The sequence below is a fragment of the Chlorocebus sabaeus genome, chromosome X (genome assembly GCF_047675955.1).
Source record: "Chlorocebus sabaeus isolate Y175 chromosome X, mChlSab1.0.hap1, whole genome shotgun sequence".
NCBI lineage: Eukaryota > Metazoa > Chordata > Mammalia > Primates > Cercopithecidae > Chlorocebus > Chlorocebus sabaeus.
This window is the reverse complement of record NC_132933.1, coordinates 128,160,015-128,176,797: the sequence shown is the minus strand read 5'-3', so window position 1 is coordinate 128,176,797 and position 16,783 is coordinate 128,160,015. Positions and strand designations below refer to the sequence as shown.

The 16,783-nt window shown below is 42.1% G+C and overlaps 1 protein-coding gene across 1 annotated transcript in view; it reads right to left on the bottom strand.

The window, feature by feature from the left end:
• The window catches only part of PCYT1B (phosphate cytidylyltransferase 1B, choline), a 115,502-nt gene extending 102,939 nt beyond the window's left edge, over nucleotides 1-12,563 (bottom strand). Inside the window, exon 1 of the mRNA XM_007991319.3 lies at nucleotides 12,205-12,563. Within this exon, the coding sequence (XP_007989510.1) occupies nucleotides 12,205-12,267 (63 nt within the window). The 5' untranslated portion in view covers nucleotides 12,268-12,563. The remainder of the gene's footprint in view (nucleotides 1-12,204) is intronic.
• Between the last annotated feature and the right edge of the window lie 4,220 nt (nucleotides 12,564-16,783).

Here is a 16,783-nt window from a genome sequence, read left to right as displayed (position 1 = left end):
TTTGTCTCTACTAAAAATACAAAAATTAACTGGATGTGGTGGCATGCGCCTGGAATTCCAGCTACTTGGGAGGCTGAGGCAGGAGAATTGCTTGAACCCAGGAGGCTGAGGTTTCAGTGAGCCGAGATCTCACCATTGCACTCCATCCTGGTCAACAGGAGCAAAACTCCGTCTCGGAAAAAAAAAAAAAAAGGACACTAAGGGTGTCTGAGAGTAGCTATATGCGGTCAATGGTCTTTCACAGAAGTCCACCCTTGCTTTGAGAAGATATTCTCTTGAGTAAGCAAGTATGGTATAAGCATATCTTCAAAGAAAAATAATCCTTTATTTCTACAAAATGGTCTGGATAACCTCACTCCACCATTCAATTGCAGGAACTCAACAGGAACAAAACCATTAGCAGTGAACCATGGCAGTCTCTAGCACATATGGCATTACCATTGCTCAAAACATTTTTGGAATAAGTCTTTGGTCATCATTTGAAAGTGTGAAGATAACAATACTCATATGAATATAAAAGTTCTATTATCCTTTGTTTAAAAAGATAAAAATCGTCAAAAGGACTTAGGAGACTCCTGACAGCCAAAGATGAAAAGTTTAAGTATCAATAAGGATAAGAATTGCAATTGATTGAAACCTATCTAATGTTTTTCAATGCATGAGTTCATAATACTATCGGAAGAAACCCCCAAGCCTCATTTGTCTGCATTGAAAGATGCTAGAGAAAAGCATTTTGAAAACTGGGAAATAAGCCTTTATTTAAATTTTCCTATACAAACTGTCCCTCTAGGTCACCAAACAAGAGAAGTATCTTGTCTTAGAATGCGTAATGAAGAAGGTAAGATGGTAATGAATTATCTCCACTTTATAACCCCTAAGGAAAGATTGGGTTTAGGCACTCAGCATCAACTACTGCTAACATGACAGAAAGACAGGCAATACCAAACATTATGTACTCCTGATAGAAGTACATGTGCTACCTATGAAATAGTCTGCCAAGTAAATAGAACCTGGCTTTGATCACACCTCTTGATCTGAGGCCAATTTACAGGAAATACAGAAGGGATAAAGGAGTATGTTAACACCACAGGGATGCAATCAGCGAAATCTAGATTGTGGAAAACTCTGTAGAACAAACCTTGTTTCTTCAACCAAAAAATTGCAAGAAGCCTATGGATTAAATGAGATCTGAAAGACATATCAATCAATTGCAATATGTACACTGTATTATTTGAATCCTAATTCAAAACACTGTAAAAATGACAATGTTTATAAAACAATTAGAAATTTCAACAATTTCTGGATTCTATGAAGGAATTATTGTTAATTTATTTAGGTATAATAATGATACTGTAGCTACCTGAGGTCGCTCACACCTGTAATACTAGCACTTAAGGAGGGCAGGACCAGAGAATCTCTTGAGCCCAGGAGTTTGAGAACAGCCTGGGCAAATTGTGAGACTTCATCTCTACTAAAATTAAAAAAGCAAAACTAGTTGGGTGTGGTGGCATGCACCTGTAGTCCCAGCTACTTGGTAGGCTGAAATGGGAGGATTGTTTGAGCCCAAGAGGTTGAGGCTGCAGTAAGCTGTGATTGCGCCACTGCACTCCAGCCTGGGCAACAGAGTGAGACTGTCTCAAAAACAAACGAACAAAAACAAACAAACAAGCAAAAAAGAACAAAAACAAACAAAAAAACCCCCACCAGGTATTGTGTTTATGTTTTCAAAACTTTATTTTACAAATACATACTGAAATATTTGCAGATGAAGTATGTTGTTTGGATGTGGGGAGTGAATACAGCTCAAGATCAGTGGTTCTCAACTGGGTACAATTTTGCCGCAAGGAACATTGTCTGGAGACAGTTTTGGTAGTCACATCTTGGGGCTGGGGGTGCTTTAGACATCTAGTGGGTGAAGGCCATAAATGTTGCTAAACATCTTACAATGCACAGGACAATCGTCCACTGTAAGATAATGGCGCCCTGACGACCTTGAATGTGTCCATAGAAGCAAAGGCTTGACGTGCAGCTCATCTGAGTGTTGGAGAACGCCTTGTGAGCCTCCTGGAACAAGCTCTTCTGGAACAGAGAGTCCTGTGAGGAGTTGCTCCAGGGCCATTTGCCACTCACCTCCTTATCTCCCCTGAGAAACTATCATGAAGCAGTTTCTAATAGTCTCTTTGTTTGGGTTGGGATATGGGGCTTCCTGCCCTGCCCCTCCTAGTACAAAGTTACAGAACAGAAAAACAGTTGCAATCTACAGTGGGCTTCTCAGCAATGGGAGTCGAGGTTATCTGGCCCCTTTTGTTGTAGTGTCCTTTTTGGTATGTGGGATAAGCACAGTACGAAGCTGGCACCATTGGCTACTGTTTTCTTTGCTATGTAAGTAATAAACTGTCTTCATCTTAAAGTGATTAGTTATACTTTTACCAGTCAAGTCATTCAGACCTTGCCTTGTCTTGTGTGTGCTTGACACCCATGACAAACAATTTTCTAGCCCAAAATGTCATTATGCTGAGGTTGAGAAGCTCTAAATGAAGCAAGATTGGTCATGAGTTGATTACTGTTGAAGTAGGTGGCAAGTACATGAGCAGTACAAATGGTAATGTACTGTTAATATCTTGTCTAATTTTGTGTGCTTGAAGCTCTCCCTAATAAAAAATTATATTTTAAGAAGGATAAAAACTGGTCACCTTGCTTTTTTAGATGTATGACATTCTAAGTACATACACTGAGGCAATATGCACAAATGCACAAACTTTGCTGTCAGATTTCTAGCTCCACCAGTAAGTTACAAACTGTGTGTTCTTGAGCGAGTACTTGACCTCTTTAAGCCTCAGTTTCTTCCACAATAAAATAAAACTATTAATGCCCCCTGGGGGGTTTGTGGGGATTAAATATAAGTCAAGTGTTTGGCTGAATGCCTTAAATAAATACCTTTATTAGACCATCTTCCTTTGTTTTTTTGCCTGCTACTTTTCAATACAGAAATGTAAAGAGCCCTTCTGGTTATCTGTACAAGTAATTTTGATCTAGTCGATTTCTTTCCAAATAATTCCCTGGAAAAATGTAGATAGATGGCCTTGATCTGAAAGGTTTTATTCTAAGTGTTTAAAACAGTAAACTGACTGGGCACAGTGGTTCACGCCTGTAATCCCAGCACTTTGGGAGGCCGAGGCTTGGGGGGATGACTTGAGGTCAGGAGTTTGAGACCTGCCTGGCCAACATGGTGACACCCCATCTGTACTAAAAATACAAAAACTAGCCGCCACGTGGTGATGGGCACTTGTGATCCCAGCTACTCAGGAAGCTGAAACAGAAGAATCACTTGAACCCAGGAGGCGAAGGTTGTACTAAGCCAAGATCACTTCACTGCACTCCAGCCTGGGTGACAGAGCAAGATTCTGTCTCAAACAAACAAACAAACAAACCACACACAGCAAACCCTGGAGGGCTCCAGGGGATGGGGAATGAGAAGGAATGTATATGGTGAATTCAGTAGTTCTCAGCTACTGAATGGGGGTGATTTTGTCCCACAGGAGACATTTAACAATGTCTGGAGACATTTTTGATTGTCATGACTTGGGGAAGGGGAGTACTACCGGTATCTAGTGGTTAGAGACCAGGGATGCTATTAAACATCCTATGTCCTATGCACAGGACAGCCCCTACAACAAAGAATTATCTAGCCCAAAATATCAGTCATGCCAAGGTTGAGAAACCCTGGGCTAATGTAACCAAAATTTCTTGGTGAAGCTTTTCCTGGGTAATTAACTTTGCCTTTCTTTGTTCTTCTTACCCAACACATACAGGTTATTAAAGACATGCTCAGGAGAAATTCAAAATGTGATTACTGTAGCTCTGTGGCCCCAATTTGTTATTCATTTCTTTATGAGAAAAAAAATCCAAGTAGTGTTCTGATTTTATTGCCTTCAAGTTTCACTTACCAAACTCAAAGCATGCACTGATTACCTTCTTAATTAATAGACTGTGAAAGCGGGGCATCACTTTATTAACTCGTGGAAAGGATGTACCATCTCCTGACAGCTCTTTAGTCTTTGTTTCCAACTATTACCAATGGGGGAGGATTGAGATGAAGGGGATTCAGACACTGCTCCACAAACAGATTATATTTATCTTATTAAAATAGCCCATCTCTGGCCAGGTGCAGTGGCTCACGCCTGTAATTCCAGCACATTGGGAGGTCGAGGCGGACAGATCACTTGAGGTCAGGAGTTTGAGACCAGCCTGGCCAATATGGTGAAACCCCATCTCCGCTAAACATACAAAAATTACCTGGGCATGCTGGCGCACGCCTGTGGTCCCAACTACTCGGGAACCTGAAGCAGGACAATCGCTTGAACCTGGAAGGCAGAGGTTTCAGAGAGCCAAGATCGCACCACTGCACCCCAGCCTGGGCGACAGAGCAAGACTCTGTCTCAAAAAAAAAAAAAAAATTAAAATTAAGAATTACTGTTGAATTAGGTGAGGGCAAGACAACTATAAAAGCTAGGGGACAAAATTGCAAAACACCTAGGATTCCATGTTCAAAGTGTTTTGAAGATATCTTAAGTTTTCACACAATTTAGAATAAACTAAAAATGGAAGTAATAGGCAGTGCATATGTGTCTGCCTAATGAAAAAATACAACACAGAGCTCTAGTCAGTGGCCCAATCAAAGGTTTGGCAAATTAATAATATATTTATTTTAAATTTAAATAAAATGTTTGATGTATGCATTTATCATTTTTAAGTGAGTCCCCATTATACCCATTTTATTTTTCTTTTCTTTTCTTTTTTGAGACAGGTCTCAATCTGTCACCCAGGCTGGAGTGCAGTGGCGTGATCTCGGCTCACTGCAACCTCCACCTCCTGGGTTTAAGTGATTCTCTTGCCTCAGCCTCCCGAGTAGCTGGGATTACAGGCGCATGCCACCACGCCCGGCTAATTTTTATATTTTTAGTAGAAACAGGGTTTCATCATGTTGGCCAGGCTGGTCTCGAACTCCTGACTGTAGGTGATCCGCCCGCCTCGGCCTTCCAAAGTGCTGGGATTACAGTCGTGAGTCACTGCGACCAGCCCCATTTTATTTTTCAATTAACTGACCAACTGGTCCCCACTGTAGAGGGTAAGAAAACTTCTAGTGTACTTCCTGGTGATTATAACTCTCTCCTACCTTGTATAATGGAGAAAGCCCTACAGAGCTTTTTTATTAATTCTCCATTTTTTGTCTTGAATTCTTTATGTGAGACTTAAGAAAGTCCTTCATTTGCCACCCTAAAGGAAGATGTAATAATCACATGGAAGAAAATTTATGAGGCAGGTAGGTGCACAAGTCTTACCTATCTCTCTTCGAGGCTGGCCCAGCTCCTGCCCACCTCTGAGAAAGCTGAGGAGTTGTAGAAGGTTGAGTCGGCCATCTGTGGTATCTCTAGGTGGGTCTCACCTGGCCTTCAGACATCAAAAACCTCTAACAACCCTAAAAGTCTGGCAGGGTTGAGGTGGAGAGCCTTGTAAACAGTGATCACAACATCTGTGTTGTTGATGTTAATGATAATGTTGATCAGTTTAGAGGCTGGAGTTAAGTTGGAGTTGGTCCATCCAACATTGATCCATGTCTCACTCAAAATCTGGGTTGAAACCCACTCATTCTCCTGAACAGCCTAGAGATGACCTTAGATGGACAAACTCAGGAGTCCCTCTGGGCAAGGAGGATACAGAATAAACAGTGATTTAAATTCCTTTCACTCATTCAACAAACATTTACTAAGCATGTTGGAAGTCATGCATCCAAGATAAATGTGATCATCTCCACTCTCAAAGGATATATAGAACAAGAAGATATATGTAAAGATATATGTAGGACAAACTCTTAAAGATTGATTTTTTTGGTAAATATAATGGTACTATTAAAAATTATCATGTTAGTCTTTCAAAAGAAATTATCATTAAGTTATTCTGTACTTTTATTTATGACTTAAATCAATGGAGCTAAGAAAAAAGATTTGAAACAGGTATTATTTTTCTCTTTCTCCTGGGCCTTATTTACCAATTTTTAAATTTTCTTTTCTCTTTCCACGTGTGTGTGTGTGTGTGTGTGTGAGAGAGAGAGAGAGAGAGAGACAGAGACAGAGACAGAGACAGAGAGAGAAAGAATTTGTAGTTCATGGAAAGACAAAGAAAACTTTAAAATGTTCTAATACCTGGGGCAGGACTGAAATAAAAAGTATATTTCACTTTTTGAGGCCTTGTTGTGAGAATGGGGCAAAATTAATTTTATGCCAATTGCACCATTTTCTTTACCCCATAGTATTTGAGAGCTGGCTCCAAGTCATTGAGAATAAAGGACAAAAATAAGAGAGACTAACGAGACTTATTTTCTCCCCCATAGTTCCCAGCACTGGGAAGACTGGGGAAACCCCAGGTTTCACAAGAGACACTCACAAGTCTAGCCTCTCATTCCACATCTGCTTGCATGGTAATTGGGCCGTTTCAGGGAGCCAAGGAGGAGTTAGGGAAGGCATGGTCACCAAGACTTGCGTTAGAGGACCACATTGGGTAGGGATCTAGGGTCTGCCAGGAAGAGGTTAGTGCACTCTAGAGAGCCAGATTCACGTCGCTTCTCGACCTTTTGGCTAAGATCAAGTGGAGAACCAGATTCAGAATTAGCCTCTGCTCTACCTGTCAATGTTCAGAGTGAGAACTATCAGCAGAGCAGCCTATGGCAGTGATTATACATCCACTAAGTGAGTTAAGAGGACTCGAATCAGCCTACCCCATAGTTTCTGAAGGAGACGAAACTGCGTTGAATTAGCTTGAAGGCTGTGCACATACATACCTGTAATATTAGGGCTCATGTAGAGGAATTACAGGGAGATAGATAAGAGGAAAGAAGGCCTACTGATGTTTGGAACAAAAGGTAAAAATAAGGCCGGACGCAGCGGCTTACGCCTGTAATCCCAACACTTTGGGAGGCCGAGGCGGGCAGATCACTTGAGGTCAGGAGTTCAAGACCAGCCTTGCCAACATGGTAAAACCCCATCTCTACTAAACATACAAAAATTAGCCAGGCATGGTGGTGGGTGCCTGTAATCCCAGCTACTCAGGAGGCTGAGGCAGAGAATTGCTTGAATCTGGGAGATGGAGGTTGCGGTGAGCTGAGATCGCACCACTGCACTCCAGCCTGAGCAACATGGTGAGACTCTATTTCAAAAGAAAAAAAGGTAAAAATATAATATCTCCTTTCCCTTTAAGTGGTTTTTAAAAAATGTTCAGATATCTAAGCTTCATAAATTTGGAGAGTTTTAAGTTGTTCAATTCCTTCCAAATAAGGACTAAATATTTAATGAACATTTACATTGTTTCTATTAATTTTTCTTTCCTTACTATGGCTGAAAATTTTCCTTAAAGAAAACAAGGAAGGGACAAACCATATCCTTTGATGCTCACTGCTAAATTGAGGAATTGGATTTTATTTTTGCTAAAAAGACATGGCATTAATGTTTGCTATGACCAGTCCCAGCAAGCTGTAAGAAACCACCTCCACTAAGGATATTATGGAAATGCAAGTACCGTTCTCCTCTAACAACTCAACATTCTCTCTTCTCACCTATTTATTACCTAGAACCAGCATGGGACCTGGAACATGTGCCCCACATATTTGAAGACTGATGGAGCTAACTGATGACTGGTGCCTGGGAAGGCAGCATGTTTGCCACCCTGTTCTCACTTCTGAAGGAGCTGGAAGATTTCATTTCCAAAGCCTCTGGCCAGATCACACTCCCCCTCCCCCAAGCTGAATGCCTGGGAATCATCTCTTTCTCACAGACAGGAAGCCCTTATCTCACCATGAAGTCTTGGCAGCAAAGACTGGTAAAGAGGAAAGAACAAACTGGGAGGCAGTTTTCCATTTGATACATGTATTCACTGTAGAAAATCGGAGTCCACTTCAATGACTGGTCTCTTGAAAGAACTGTCTCTGTCAGTCAATCAACAGATATTTATTGAACCCTTACTACATACCAGGCACCACGCAGGGCCCACAGGAGTACCTTTCCCAGGGAATCACGTAATATAGTGGAAGAAGTGAGGGCTTTGGAATTAGATCTTGAACCAGTCAAAATTTCAGTGTGAAAGTGTTTTATGCTACCATTTTACTTTGTGATCCAAAGGCAAGGAGGAAGGTAAACCAGTAGTATAAAATGATTTCACATAGAATTTCGAAACAGCAGAAGGGTTGCTAGAAATAACAAGGCTAACCACATTATTTCCTACAAGGGCACCTTAGGGGATCCCTGTTTTAATGAATAAATAAAAATGATGTGTAATTATCATATCAATTGCTTGCATCTAAGTGAGTGCTTCTGGAGTTATTTGATGGTGCTTAAAAATCTTTGGTCTCTGAAGTGCATTTAACCATCTTCTTAACTCTTATCTATATTATTAATTTGCAGATCAAAGTTAACTTGGTGCTATGCAAATGAAGGGACTTCAAATGAATGAGATTTTACTGTAAAATTTAAAATCCATATTACTTGTAACAGAACTGCAATATATTTTGAGGACATGCCTCAACATATCTAAAAGAGGCATTATGGTTTAAAGCAGTGTTATTCAATAGAATTTTCTGCAATGATGGAATTTTCCATATCTGCGTTGTCCAAATACAATAGTCACGAGCCACATATAACTACTGAGCACTTAAAATGTGGCTGGTGTCAGTGGTTCATGCCTGTAATCCCAGCACTTTGGGAAGCCAAGGTGGGCAGATCACGTGAGGTCAGGAGTTCGAGACCAGCCTGGCCAACATGGCGAAACCCCATCTCTACTAAAACTACAAAAATTAGCTGGGCGTGGTGGTGGGTACCTGTAATCCCAGCTACTCGGGAGGCTGAGGCAGGAGAATCACTTAAACCCAGAAGCCGAGATCATGCCATTGCTCTCCAGCCTGGGTGACACAGTGAGACTCCATCTCAAAAAAAAGAGTGGCTAGTGTGACTGAGGAACTGAATTTTAAATTTTAATTAATTAATTAATTAATTTTTTGTTTTAAATTGAGACGGAGTCTGGCTCTGTTGCCCAGTCTGGAGTGCAGTGGTGCAATCTCGGCTCACTGCAAGCTCCACCTCCTGGGTTCATGCCATTCTCCTGCCTCAGCCTCCCGAGTAGCTGGGACTACAGGCATCCGCCACCATGCCTGGCTAATTTTTTTGTATTTTTAGTAGAGATGGGGTTTCACCGTGTTAGCCAGGATGGTCTCGATCTCCTGATCTTGTGATCCATCTGCCTCGACCTCCCAAAGTGCCAGGATTACAGGCGTGAGCCATCCCACCCAGCCAATTAATTAATTTTAAACAGCTGTGTATGGTTAGCGGCTACCTTGTTCAACAGTGTAGGTTTAAAGAAAAAGTGAAATTGGATGCTGGGAACCCAAATTCCAGCTCTATCCTTGCTATCTTGGACAATTAAGCTCTGTGAGCTTTAATTTTCTCACTTAAAATGGGAATATAGGCTAGGGCTCAGTGGCGCACACCTATAATCCCAGTGCGTTGGGAGGTTCAGGTGGAAGGATCGCTTGAGGCCAGAGTTCAAGACCAGCCTGAGAAACACAGCAAAACCCCCATCTCTACAAAATATTTAAAAATCATCCAGGTGTGGTGGTGCATGCCTGCAGTCTTAGCTCCTTGGGGGGCTGAGGCAAGAGGACCACTTGAGCCCAGTAGTTTGAAGTTACAGTGAGCTATGATTGCACCACTGAACTCCAGCCTGGGCAACAGAGTAAGACCTTGTCTCAAAAAAGAAAAGCAGGGGGGAGGAATATAAATAATATCTACATCACAGTATTTGGGGTAAGAGGAATTGAGGTAATGTTTGGGCATTCTCTTATTTCCAAATAAGTACCAACCAAGTACCAAAATTAAATATGTGGAAAATAAATACTCAACTCTCTTATTTAAAGGTAGTTTCCATCCCCAGAGAGCTATAAAAGATTATTAAGTTCATGATTATTTTCACCTTTCAGATTCAATATTCAGCAGCAATGCTTATAACTATTGGCTGTTAAGTAGCACCACCAGCAGTAACCAGAAATGGTCGTGTGACAGCTTGGGGGTATCAATGTATAGTACACAAAGGGCTGGTAGTCAGAAAGTTTAATTTACAGAAGTTGAGCCTGCCTGTGTGAGAAAAGTACAGTGAGAACCGAAAAGCATGAGAAAAATTTTAATGAAATCACTTCTTTATTATTGTTACCATTAATAATGTAATCCATTTTAATTGCCCAACGAGGTTAAATAAGCCTATTCAATTTAATAGAGAAATCAAGGCATAAATTAGCAGCATAGGCAAGTGGTCAGGAGCTTGAGTCCTTTTGTTGAATATAATTACATAAAATAAGGCATGGAAAGTACTTAGTCCAGGGCATGTCACCCTAAAATGTCAACTATTATAATGATGATAAGTGATACATTTGGGAGACCATGAAATTAGAGGCCTTTGTCTATTTTCAATTTGCAAAAGGTGTTGGAATACGGAATGATATTTGCACAGATTTAATTTACATGACTGGAACATAGAAGAATCATCTCAACTTTCCATATCTGCACCAGTCCAGAACTGAATCTAGTTGTTTTTTTTGAAACAGAGTCTCACTCTGTCACCCAGGCTGGAGTACAGTGGCGCGATCTTGGCTCACTGTAACCTCCACCTCCTGGGTTCAAGCAATTCTCCTGCCTCAGCCTCCCAAGTAGCTGGGATTACAGGCACCTTCCACCATGTCTGGCTAATGTTTTTTGTATTTTTAGTCGAGAGGGGGTTTCACCATGTTGGTCAGGCTGGTTTCGAACTCCTTACCTCAAGTGATTCGCCTGCCTCGGCCTCCCAAAGTGCTGAGATTACAGGTGTCAGCTACCATGGCTGGCCCGACTCTAGTTGTTTTGATACCACTTCAAATCTAATTTTGAAATGAGGCATGAATGAATGAATCAATCAATCAATGCCTCCTGATTCCCCCATTAACTCAATACAATCAGCTAGTAAAACTCATGAGTCTTCAATATACAGTACAAATTTCTCCAAATTTAAGATAACATGGAGGCAACTGGGGAAGGGACCAACTGGGCAAAATGATCAATCAGTCATGTAGCTCAAGTGTCTGCTGGGTATGAACATAGACTACTTTCTGAGGAATATGGTGCTTAAACCAGCCACCCATATCCATTCCAAGGGGCATGAGAAGCTTTTGACGGGATGCCGTGACAGGAGAGAGCAGGGCCAGTGTTCATTCTCAGGGTAGTGGAGTGAAACCAGCTTCACAGTTAAGCGAAGAAATTCCCTCTGCCTCGTTGTTGGGAAGTTGCCTCTGGCCCTCAATCTCTTCTTCACATCATCTGGGGTCCTTCTTAACACTTTGTCCCACTGCCTAAACTTTCTCTATCTAGAACTCATTCAGTTTAACAAGGCTCCCCTAGAAACACGTTCCCCGGGCACCCCCTCCCCAAGAGAAAAGACCATATAAAGAGGTCTCACTTACATGACAGTTGCATAACATTGAATTCAGAAATGGATAGTCTTCACTTGAGGTCAGGAGTTTGAGACAAGCCTGGCCAACATGGTGAAATCCCATCTCTACTAAAAGTACAAAAATTAGCTGGGCATGGTGGTGCACGCCTGTAGTCCCAGCTACTCAGGAGGCTGAGGCAGGAGAATCGCTTGAATCCGGGAGGCGGAGGTTGCAGTGAGCCGAGATCGCACCATTGCACTCCAGCCTGGGCAGCAAGAGCGTAACTCCATCTCAGAATAAAAGGAATGGATATTCTAATCAGGATTTTGTGATGTTTCTACTAGAAGAATTTCTCATTTGATAGGATAAAGAACATTTTGTTAAAACATTTCTGCAATACCCTCAGGCTCCCACAGCATATTGATCTGACCTTCTTTTTGGTAAGCAAATTTGTTTTTGTCATCTAAGTCTATCCAGGGAGCTGACATACTCTGCAAGGGGATAAATAAATATTAGTCACAATTTGTTTTTCTTTTTCTTTTTTTTTTTAAATCACCTTAAGATGGAGCAGATAATATTTCCATTTTTAGTGCGACTACTAATTAGCACAGATTCATTACACTCGCAGATACATAGGACTTTACTTTTTGAACTGACTTTGATATTCAATAAGGCAAAAATCAGTAAGAAAGTATTCACATTACCTTGCGCCACAACTGCGGAGCGCGATTGTCCTCTTCCATGATGCACTCCTGATGGCCTACCATGCCTGCTCCTGATCTTTTTATCTTCTGTAGAGGCCTCCTCCCTTTGGAGTTCTTTTGAGTCACAGGATGAAATTTTTGTTGCTCACTTGACCAAAGGTCAAGCAGGCTCTCTGTGCCCAGCGCTCAAAGATAAGCTCGGAGGAGCTCAGAGTGTCCCAGTTATTGAATAAGGAGAGATTTGAGTTGCCGGGGACTCTTGCTTTATTTACCACAAGCCTCCTCTTGTCCCCTCTGGGCTGTTGTTCATTGACAATTGCTGTGCTCTGAACTAGTGCTATGATGGCCTGTTGTGTGGGGACAGGCAGGTTGTGGTGAAAGCTGCAGTCGTGAAAAAGGCTATTGTTTAATCTACCCTGTCCCTCGCTGAAGCTATGGCAACAAATTCCGTTGGTGAATTAACTATGTCATTGTGCACTGGCTCAACTGATTATGCTCCTGGAATGACAAACATTTTCTCTCTCTTTTTCTCAAGACAAACAGTGACTGAGACCTTGAAGTGTTAATATACAACTCAGCACTTTCTTTAAATAGGAGAATAAAGATGGAGAAAATAAATCTCTCAAACATACTTTAATTGATTCTAATAAACATTTTATCCCTTCCAAGGAGCTATTCTCAGCACCATTGATAATGAATTTGTGCATCTTAACTATGTGGAGTCTTCGGAATTTGTGTTAAGGTAATTTTCTCTCAGATAACTCTGTGTTAAAAGAACTCTTTAAATATGCATGTGCTTCAGTCTTTCTGAGAACAAGGTTCTTTTTAAATCTAGCTGCACCAAAGGGCTATGGAAACTTTGGCTGCAGACTGTTACCTCAGTTCAGAGGGAAGGCAGCTGCTCCACCTAAACTCACCTTTGCCAAGTAAAGATATCTTTTGTCCCATCCTAGCAGGAAAACTCTTAGTAGCTTTCTCCTCAATTTCAATCTCCAGGACAGTAAAACGTGCTCTGATTGGTCGAAGGATGCTTTTCAGACTCCCCAATCCCTCTCCACCATTCATTCATCCTATATCTTCTCCATCTGGGTACCCTGCCAGTCGCTGGGGGAGCTCTGCAGGTGGCCACACTGTGTTTCCTAGCGTGGTAGTGCGTAGTGTTCTGACTTGCTAAGCTGGAATCACATTTCCCAGGATCCCCGTCCCTGAAGGCGTTGGGTTAGAGATGACCAAAAGAAGAATTTGCACAAGATATGGGAGGTGGGAGTGAAGCCGTTACTTTCCAAAGGTGGTTGTGTTACAAACAGAGGTAGAGGTGAAAGCGGATCCTGCTTGCCCTCACTCCCCCTCACTCTGTGTCCAGATTTTTTTTCTGAGTGCTGACCCTGTTGACAAACAGGAGCCCCAGGGCCACCACCGGACACTTGGCTGCAGACCCATAGAGGTAGGAACAGCTTCCCATAGGTCTCCCCAACCAGCTTCCCCTTCCACTTGCACAGCTGGATGTGCTGGGCTTCTCAGACTGATGGTGGGTGGCTCCTCCCATCTTCCAATTTCCTCCTGGACCTCCAATCACCCATCCCTCTCACAATGGGGCCAGGACTAATTCCTATGATAAATCGCTTCCTCTACAGCTCATCATGGTTTTGCTTCCCTGACTGAACTCAGATTAACAATACTTATTTTTTCCAAACAATACAAGTACCGTTAGGAGAGCATCCTCAGCATGGAGAGAGGTTAGAGGGCCATAGGGAGAAAACTGCATGGAACTTGAGTCGAAAAGTATCTGGGGAGCCTAAGGAAATAGACGTTATATTTGTATCAGATATCTCCCTACAGTTGCTGATAGTCCTCACCCTGCAAAGCCTCTCTTTAGATCCAAACAGTTAGCTCTTCCCTCTTCTTCCCTCTTGTGGCTTCCCCTCATCCTCATTCTGTTTATTTGTTTGTTCGTTTGTTTGGAGATGGAGTTTCACTCTGTCACCCAGGCTGGAGTACAGTGTCATGATCTGGTTCATTGCAACCTCCACCTCCAAAATTCAAGTGATTCTCCTGCCTCAGCCTCCCGAGTAGCTGGGATTACAGGCATGCACCACCATGCCCAGCTAATTTTTGTATTTTTAGTAGAGATGGAGTTTCACCATGTTGGCCAGGCTGGTTTAGAACTACTGACCTCAGGTGATCCACCTGCCTTGGCCTCCCAAAGTGCTGGGATTACAGGCATGAGCCACCAAGCCTGGCTGTCCTCATCCTCATCCTCATTCTTTTTTTGTTTGTTTGTTTGAGACAGAGTTTCACTCTTGTTGCCCAGGCTGGAGTGCAATGGTGTGATCTCGGCTCACTACAACCTCCACCTCCCAGGTTCAAGCGATTCTCCTGCCTCAGCCTCCTGAGTAGCTGGGATTACAGGCATGTGCCACCATTCCCGGTTAATTTTGTACTTTTAGTGGAGACAGGGTTTCACCATGTTGGTCAGGATGGTCTCGAACCCCCAGCCTTAGGTGATTCACCCTCCTCGGCCTCCCAAAGTGCTGGGATTGCAGGCATGAGCCACTGCACTGGGCCCTCATCCTTATTCTTATCTTGCACAGATGATTCCCCAAAAGAGGCTGGGATTGGCCATCAAAGGTAAGCCACGCTGCAGAGGTAAGTACCAGGTAGTGAACTAAAACAGAAACAAAACGAAATCATACCCAAGTCCTGGGCACATTATTTCCTCCAGATTTATTCACTGGATCTGTTGAAACGATGGCCCAACTTGATGCAGCACGGACAGGTCAACTCAAATAGAAAGTTTCCCTGATACTAACTGAAGCCTGGTTCAGCTGTCAGGAAAAATCATCCACCTCTGTTTGCACTTGTTTGCTCTTGTCAGTAATGGAAAAATTACTCTTGTGTCATTAAGGCCCAATGGTTTACAAGAGAGGCATATTTTGAAATTGCTTCTTGCTGTCATATCTTAGAATAACAGTGCATTTGACTATATTTCCAAGCTTCTTGTCTCACATTCCAAAGAAGGATCGCTACCAATCTACTCCCTCAGTTAATTCCTGCTTAGAGCAGGTAATTCTTTGTCATGAGCACGAGAAAGGTGAGAGGGTAGGTTTTGATTAATTATGACTGTAAAACAAAGATAATGAGGACAGAGTCACCAATACCACTACATACTCTATTCTCATCACAGACCTAGTTGGGTCAGTAAATTAAGCCATTTACCCTTGGATTATGGAGGTGTCTATTATCCAAACACTTATTGGTGGCTTTCTGGGGTCTTCTCTACTTTTGAGAGTCTCATGAACTAAAATGGTATCAGGGATTCGTATTGAAAGTTCTGTAGCACCGTAGAGTGACTACAGTTAAGAGAATTTTACTGAATCTTTACAAATAACTAGAAGAAAAACTTTTGCATGTTACCAACACAAAGAAATGATAAATGTTTAAGTGATGAATTTGCTAATTACCCTGATTTAATTATAACACATGGCACACATGTAATAAAATATCCCACTGTAGCACACAAATACGTACAATTATTATGTGTCAACTATAAATAATAATAATAAAAGATCATTTGCAGCAACATGGGTGGAACTGGAGGTCATTATCTTAAGTGAAACAAGCCAGGCAAAAAAAGACAAATGTTGTACGTTCTCACTTATATGTGGGAGCTAAAAAGTTTGATCACATAGAGGTGGAGAGTGGAAAGACAGATAACAGAGACTGGAAAGGGTGAGTGGTGGGAGAGGGAGGATGAAGAGAAGTAGGTTAAAGGGCACAAACATACAGTTAGATCGAAGGAGTAAATTCAATGTTTGATAACAGAATGGGGTGACTATAGTTAACAAAAGTGTATTGTCCTGAGGTGATGGGCACACTAAATACCCTGACTTGATCAATAGGCATTATACACATGTGACAAAATTTCACATGTACCCCATAAATTTCTACAAATAAAAAAATAATAATAATATTAAAAGGGAAAAAAGAAATAAAAAATGTATTTTACTCTCTCCTACCACAAGGGGTGCTCCAGAGCTCTGAGAATCGCCCAGGTCTGTATAGTTGGAAATGGGTTGGCAGCAGGTCTCAGCTACCTTGTATAGCACTTTATGTGAATTTAAAAAAAAAAAAAAAGGGCACTCCTCTGAGCTCTGAGCTAAAGCAGCTATGTGGTGAGCCCTGTGTAATCTCCCAGTCTGCAGGTAACCTTTGCAGCCCCTGAGCCTCAGAGAAAAGGCAGTTGTTGAGGAAGCAAACTGTGTCAGCCCCATCACAGGAGGTACACACCTGAATTTGGGGGACAAGTATCTTCTCTGGCCAGGGGGTATTCTATGCCAGGAGGGATGGTCAACTAGGCCTCAGCTCTAGAGCTGGTGAACCATCCTCCTTTTCCACTAATTCCCCAACAGCATTTTGTTTGCCTTTCTAGTACCTCACCTGTCGGTAGGGGGTGCCCTGAATCATGGCCTTGGGACCCATTTTAAGGGTCCTGCTTTGGCTCTTCTCCTCTGAGGAGTCCATGGGCCAAGGAGACAGGGTGCATGTATGGAGACCCCCATCCTCCTTCTAGAACACTCAA